General features: G+C 37.8%; 1 protein-coding gene across 1 annotated transcript; it reads right to left on the bottom strand.

Annotated features, from left to right (window-relative positions):
* Positions 1-2,176: 2,176 nt before the first annotated feature.
* LOC138404662 (uncharacterized) lies at positions 2,177-4,698 on the bottom strand. The gene is made up of 3 exons (XM_069509237.1): positions 3,775-4,698; positions 2,877-2,987; positions 2,177-2,671 (listed from the first exon to the last, which is right to left on the bottom strand). Coding segments are annotated over exons 1-3 (471 nt in total). The 5' UTR covers positions 3,777-4,698; the 3' UTR covers positions 2,177-2,313.
* Positions 4,699-8,328: the final 3,630 nt, after the last annotated feature.

The raw sequence follows: 8,328 nt of genomic DNA, 5'->3' as shown, positions 1-8,328 counted from the left end.
AACTCTAATCTGATTCCTGTTTTAAGCAACATTGCATCGAATGATAGACTAGGCGCTGTTAAATAAAATGCTGGATCAAGCTGATAATTGAATTTGCAAACTTTTCTAAAATTTTCAAAAATGTCTGTTAATAATAATACGTCAGTTTTAAGGTAGAGATCAGTATATTCGCCCATGTTTAAGATGCCAAATGTTTCCCAAACGGTTTTAGCGTGGTTATAACAAGCATCACTGACATTTTCATCATTTAACATATTATAAAAACATTGTTTCGGTGGAAGTTGATCATATAGAAACTTTTTCCAATCAGTCATAAAGTCATAAGGATATACTCCCTTTCTTTTTACTAATTGAAATTGGGACTCCTCGGGAAAGTATTTTTTCAAGTATATAAAGTCATCGGTGTCTAATCCGTTCACTAATTTTGCAATGCTCGCGCTTAAAAACTTATAAGAATCTACAAATCTAACTTGTGCAAACTGACTATCAGAAATCTTTAAAAATTTTGTGAACGATATGTAACTTTCCTTACTCTTAGGAATAACTTTTATATTTCCTTCGAGTTCGCCTAGCTCTTTTATAAATAAATGACAATCATAACCCGACAAATTATGAAAAAATATTGGTAATAGTTTTGGAACGCTATAACGCAAATTACAATACTGATGTGCTGCGCCGCGATAACAACCTGTCAAATGACAATGGTCTCTAACTTTATCAAAAAATAATAACTCATTACAGATGTGGCACTTCGAAGCGGAAGCATGAGCTTTAGCATTTTCTTCTGAAAATATAATTGGTATCTCAGTGTTCAAAATACAATATATTTCTTTAACATCTTTTAAAAGAAACTCTATGAACTTTATCACACAATCAGGTCCTCGGTATTGTCTAAACTTATTAAGATTTTCATCAAAAGAACAGACAATATGATATGCAAAGGCGGCAGGAACGTGTAGCTGTTGTTTTGCCGTGTAACTACAACAAGGGTCAGGCTCGCAACCATGAACTGGTTTTAATAATGTTTCAAAATCTGCATAAATAACAAAGGGTACATCTTGCTTACGTTGAAAATTTTTAAATTGTACAAAAGAACCTTTTTCTGGTAAAACTGTAGCTACACCACTACAAATGTGATTATTTAAATTAATTTCGGTTGAAAAGAAAAGAAGGCAATCATCACAAAAATATAGTTTAGCGTGGTGTTTTGTAACTTGTCTCCCAACGAGACGCGGTAAATTTTTTATGAGAACGTAGTGTGATTTATTGCCTTTGTCAATCAAAAGTAAATTAACTTTTATTTTACGCTTAAACTCTGATCTATATATAGGACCTACAATCGTATTACTGTTTTTTAAAGAGTATACATTAACAGAAATATTAGAGTTATTAGATTCGAATACCTTAATATCTGCAAATGTAACAGGTAAATTCATATTTTGTATGTTCAAAACGTCACGAAAATGAGGATACGAGGATGTGCGAGCGCTATTTTTGCTTGTGGGATAAACCGCTGCTACAATAGACCACAGAAAACAATACGGATCACTATTTTTAATATTGAGACAAGCTTTCTTATTTCTAAACAATCGCGGTAAATCAATATAGCTCGATCCATTCAATGGATCGTATTTATTAACATTTACTTCCAAGTACGAATTGCATAAAAAAGTCCACCCACTATCGCGTTCTTCAAATTCTTGAATTTTTTTTTTAATTGTCTCAATAAGTGTCTGAAATATGCAATCAAATGAGTAGTTTTTACAAATAACTATATTTTTTGTAACGAAAGACTTTGTTTCTTGTTCATTATTTTTGAACAAGAGAAAAGTACCAAAATATTCAAAGTTAACTTTTATACTATCATGGTTACTAAGAGAAGAATTTAAAATACTTTTTAGTTTAGAACTAATATTTTCTAAAAATATTTCAGGCAAACTTTGCTCAAACTCCAACGCAAGTATTCGATATGAAGCTATTCTACCTTGGAAAGCAGATGAAATTTTAACAATTCCACTACTTATTTCATTCATAGAGATACTTTTGTGTATGTTACTGCGGAGATGACCTATCCACTGCTTTTTAGTCACCTCGACTGAGCAAACTTGACAAAAAGGCATTATGAATTTATAAAAATTAGATTTACACCTAAAGAACTGAAAAACCAAAAAACTAATAAAACCTTATACCATTTATTAGGAACCTAACTAATGAATTAATAAAAATAAAACCTTTCTTATAATGTTATTCCTTCATTTGCCTTATTACCTAAGTACTACACACATACACATACACGTATACATTAAAATTGTTCTATCTTTTCTTAAAATTAAAGTTACCCGACATAAATGTCGGGTCCGAGTCCTTAAATAATTCGTGCAGTTCCTTTACGAGTCGCTGCAGTGCTTTCCACTGCGACGAGTCGTCGTCCACCGAGCAGGCCAAACGCAGCAGCGCTTTCTTCCAGCGTTCGTCCGACTCGGTAGCCTCGGCGTCGCAGCGGTCGTACACGCGCAACTCCAAATAAAATGGTCCTGTCGTAGACACGCTCCGTCTCTGGACGCCGTTCGCGACCCTGTTCACTATAAACGATGGTAGCGACTTCACTGCACCACCTTCATCGTCATCCGATTGCAGACCGAAGATGTCCAAAAGTTTTCCTTTCCGGCTTCTAAAAATAAAACAAAAATATTAGTAACCTTATAAATTAAAACTAGCATGCTTTTACTAAACTAAACAGGGATTCGAACCCATAACTCTTGACCGCGTATAGCTTTAAAATATTGAATATCGCAAACACACAAGTTATACTATAAAGTCGTAGTAGCTCAACGGTTAGATAAGCGCTCTGAAATAAAGTATAATGATAATATTACCTTGCTGGTTCCTCGCTCGTTTGCTTGCTGGCTACTTTTGCAGGCGTGGAAGACTTCCTGGGTTTTTTCACCTTTGCCGGTGGTACTGCAAATTCATATTCTGAATCAGACCTAATAGAAAAAATATAAAAATAAAATCTTTAAGAAAAATATTAGCAAAACATTTCATAATAATAATAAAATCTTTATTTGGTTCAAAAACACAATTTACAAAAATAATAATTATGAGAACCAAAAGTCGTCTACTCAGCATCTGTTGGATACACATCTTAATATATTTCCAACGCTGATATTCTGTATAAAAACCTTGTGCTATGTACAAAAAGCATTGACGACAAAATGCTACTAAAATAAATCAAACAATAGAATTTAAAACTAAAAGGAACAAATTAGTAAAAAAAAAAAAAGATTCCGACGAATTGAGAACCTCCTCCTTTTTTTGAAGTCGGTTAAATATTTAGATTAGATTTATTTATAATTACTATAAGCAGTGATAGCCTAGTGGTTAGGGCTGTGGTCTCCTATTCGGGTCGCAAGTTCAATCCCTGGCACGCACCTCTGACTTTTCGAAGCTAAGTGATAATTAAATATCACTTGCTTCAACGGTGAAGGAAAACATCCTGAGGAAACCTGCACACCTGAGAGTTCCACATAAAAAAGTTCTCGAAGTCCGCCAATTCGCATTGGACCGGCGTGGTGGACTATGGCCTATAACCTTTCTCTGAGAGGAGACCTGCACTCAGTAGTGAGCCGTTGATGGGTTGCTGATGATGATGATGATGATGATAATTACTATAATGAGGTATTATCAACTAATTGATTTCATAACGCTATCACTATGTTGCGTTAAATCTAGTTTTAAAACTGAAGTTAAACATTGATTTTAACACTTACGTACATTATGAATAATGGTGACGACTGTAGCGCGATAGATCAGGCAGGTAGCAGGTGAGAGGCGGCTCGCAGGCTCTTGCAAGTTTTCAGCTTTGAAAACTCCTTCCACGACTCGTTGACTTTGTTGGATGAATGATGTATTTTCGAAAACCATGCTTATAAACGTTCATAACACCCACTGTAAGCAGTTTTTGCTTAGTGTTCCGTTGTAAAATAATTTATAAAACACTATCTTAGTATTAATTTTAAAAAACTTTAAAATGCAAGTTTGTGAATTCTTCTATATATATAGTAGGTATATAGGTAGCGATAGCCTAGTGGTTAGGACGTCCGCATTCTGATTGGAGGTCGGGGTTCGGTCTCGGGCACGCACCTCTAACTTTCCAGAGTTATTTGCGTTTTAAGTAATTAAATATCACTTGCTTTAACGGTGAAGGAAAACATCGTGAAGAAACCTGCATGCCTGAGAGTTCTCCATAATGTTCTCAAAGGTGTGTGAAGTCTACCAATCCGCACGTGGTCAGCGTGATAGACTATGGTCAAAACCCTTCTCACTCTGAGAGGAGACCCGTGCTCTGTAGTGAGCCGATCATGATGATGACGATAATAAAGGTAGTAGTAGGTACCTACATAAAATTATATTTTCCTTGCTTTTGTCTTTTTTATTTTATAAACTTAAGTTTTTATATTTAAGTATTTTTATTTAATATATTTACGTTCAATAATACATACGGAACCCAAAGTTGTCGTTTAGACGGACTCCGCCGCTTCAGGTCATTCCCCGCACGCTTGCCTGAATATGCAAAATTTGATAGTCGCAAAATTAGAAAACAATTTAAATAAAATATATAATAATATGATTGTTATTTTACAGAATGTGTCGTAACTACCATTGGGAAACTAACGTTAAAGCAGTTTTTGCTTAGGGTTCCGTTGTTAAATAATTTATAAAACACTATCTTAGTATTACTTTTAAAAAACTTTAAAATGCAAGTTTGTGAATTCTTCTATATATATATAGTAGGTATATAGGTAGTGATAGCCTAGTGGTTAGGACGTCCGTCTTCTAATTGGAGGTCGGGGGTTCGGTCTCGGGCCCGCACCTCTAACTTTCCAGAGTTATTTGCGTTTTAAGTAATTAAATATCACTTGCTTTAACGGTGAAGGAAAATATCGTGAAGAAACAGCATGCCTGAGAGTTCTCCATAATGTTCTCAAAGGTGTGTGAAGTCTACCAATCCGCATGTGGCCAGCGTGATAGACTATGGTCAAAACCCTTCTCACTCTGAGAGGAGACCCGTGCTCTGTAGTGAGCCGGTGATGGGTTGATCATGATGATGATGATGATGATGATGACATAGGTAGTAGTAGGTACTTACATAAAATTATATTTTCCTTGATTTTGTCTGCGGCTATAAGTAGTATTTGTATTGAATATATTTATGTTCATTTATATACACGGAACCCAAGTTATCGTTTAGACTCAAACTTGCAATTCTACGTAAATGCTTGCAGTTTTTGCTTAGGGTTCCGTTGTAAAATAATTTATAAAACACTATCTTAGTATTACTTTTAAAAAACTTTAAAATGCAAGTTTGTGAATTCTTCTATATATATAGTAGGTATATAGGTAGTGATAGCCTAGTGGTTAGGACGTCCGCCTTCTAATTGGAGGTCGAGGGTTCGGTCTCGGGCACGCACCTCTAACTTTCCAGAGTTATTTGCGTTTTAAGTAATTAAATATCACTTGCTTTAACGGTGAAGGAAAACATCGTGAAGAAACCTGCATGCCTGAGAGTTCTCCATAATGTTCTCAAAGGTGTGTGAAGTCTACCAATCCGCATGTGGCCAGCGTGATAGACTATGGTCAAAACCCTTCTCACTCTGAGAGGAGACCCGTGCTCTGTAGTGAGCCGGTGATGGGTTGATCGTGATGATGATGATGATGATGACATAGGTAGTAGTAGGTACCTACATAAAATTATATTTTCCTTGATTTTGTCTGCGGCTATAAGTAGTATTTGTATTGAATATATTTATGTTCATTTATATACACGGAACCCAAGTTATCGTTTAGACTCAAACTTGCAATTCTACGTAAATGCTTGCAGTTTTTGCTTAGGGTTCCGTTGTAAAATAATTTATAAAACACTATCTTAGTATTACTTTTTAAAAACTTTAAAATGCAAGTTTGTGAATTCTTCTATATATATAGTAGGTATATAGGTAGTGATAGCCTAGTGGTTTGGACGTCCGCCTTCTAATTGGAGGTTTGGGGTTTGATCCCGAGCACGCACCTCTAACTTTTCGGAGTTATGAGCATTTTAAGTAATTAAATATCACTTGCTTTAACGGTGAAGGAAAATATCGTGAAGAAACCTGCATGCCTGAGAGTTCTCCATAATATTCTCAAAGGTGTGTGAAGTCTACCAATCCGCATGTGGCCAGCGTGATAGACTATGGTCAAAACCCTTCTCACTCTGAGAGGAGACCCGTGCTCTGTAGTGAGCCGGTGATGGGTTGATCATGATGATGATGATGATGACATAGGTAGTAGTAGGTACCTACATAAAATTATATTTTCCTTGATTATGTCTGCGGCTATAAGTAGTATTTGTATTGAATATATTTATGTTCATTTATATACACGGAACCCAAGTTATCGTTTAGACTCAAACTTACAATTCAACGAAATGCTTGTCTTGCACTTCACAAAGGTACAGGATGTAATCTAATAGCTTTCAGTTATAAAATTACTAATAGGTACCTATATCTGATTATACTAGATGATGCCTACGACTTCGTCCGCGTTGATTAAGTTTTTTCATTCCCGCAGGAACCCTTTAATTTTCCGAAATAAAATGTAGTCTATGTGTTAATCCAGGGTATAATCTATCTTCATTTAAAATTTCATCCAAATCCGTTTAGCTGTTTTTGCGTGATTGAGTAACAAACATCCAAACATCCACACTTTCACATTTATAATATTATAAGTAGGATCTTATTCAATTCGTCTATACCTATACTATGCGGAAATGCATGGGGTTCTAGTTCCGATTCCTATTCGAGTAACTACGGTAACTTACTATTATTATAATCAGCTTGGGTTAAAAACAAACTTTCTGTATTACTATTTGGAGAATAAAAGCGTAATACCAAAATAATAAATAAACTATACAATAAACGTCTATCTATTAATTTACTGTTAATTTAGTATCAAAAGAAGTAATGAGGAACCAACTAAATTACACCCTGTATTGATTACTATTTGCAGAAAACACTTGGTAGACATTAGGTACAAAAATGAAGTAAACATGATGCATCGTATTTCAGTCAGCAATATACCGATTAGCAAGAAATATTTCGCAATTTAACTTGGATATGTTACTTTACCTATATAAAATAGGTGTTTCAATGTTAATGTTTTTCAGAAGAACGCCTTTTCCTTCCCAGAGATGAGCTCGCTACCACGGTAAGTAACAGCCTTTTAAACTCCCTTTGCTGGAAAATGACCTCCTCTCAGATAGCGATAGGGATTTGAGCCTGAATCCACCGCGCTGGCTCAGTGTGGTTGGTGGGTAAACACATGTCAGATAATAATCATCCAAGCATGCGGGTTTCCTCACGATGTTTTCCTCATCGTAAGTTGTGATAAAAGCGTGCATAACATAACACTTTATTTGTTGATGGAGAGCTCGCTTTCTGCCAATGATAATGTATTCACGTATCGTGGATTCGATTAATGGATTCACGAGCGCCGCGTCGCCTAGTGCTCAAACTGCTTGCTGGCGTACGCGAGTCGCTTCGATCGTAACGTGAACATACAAATATTGTTTATGAATATGTTTATTCACTTTCTGAAACAGATCGAAATCGACTCAAGACAAAACCAGATAGCAACCGAACTGAAAATCACTAAATCATGTTTCGAATGAACGAAATGCAAAAGCTATAATTGGGCATTGCTAGATCACTAAAGCATGTTTCGTGAACGAAGTGGAACGAAGTGAAACGAAGTGAAACGAAACATGCTTTAATGATCTAGAATGCCCAATTATACACTACTACCGACCGACCGACCGACCGACCGACCGACCGACCGACCGACCGACCGACCGACCGACCGACCGACCGACCGACCGACCGACCGACCGACCGACCGACCGACCGACCGACCGACCGACCGACCGACCGACCGACCGACCGACCCGACCGACCGACCGACGACCGACCGACCGACCGACCGACCGACCGACCGACCGACCGACCGACCGACCGACCGACCGACCGACCGACCGACCGACCGACCGACCGACCGACCGACCGACCGACCGACCGACCGACCGACCGACCGACCGACCGACCGACCGACCGCCCGACCGACCGACCGACCGACCGACCGACCGACCGACCGACCGACCGACCGACCACCGACCGACCGACCGACCGACCGACCGACCGACCGACCGACCGACCGACCGACCGACCGACCGACCGACCGACCGACCGACCGACCGACCGACCGACCGACCGACCGACCGACCGACCGACCGACCGC

Source organism: Maniola hyperantus, unplaced genomic scaffold (assembly GCF_902806685.2).
Source record: "Maniola hyperantus unplaced genomic scaffold, iAphHyp1.2, whole genome shotgun sequence".
Taxonomy (NCBI): domain Eukaryota; kingdom Metazoa; phylum Arthropoda; class Insecta; order Lepidoptera; family Nymphalidae; genus Maniola; species Maniola hyperantus.
The sequence above is the reverse complement of the archived record's forward strand: the minus strand, read 5'-3'. Positions and strand labels throughout refer to the sequence as shown.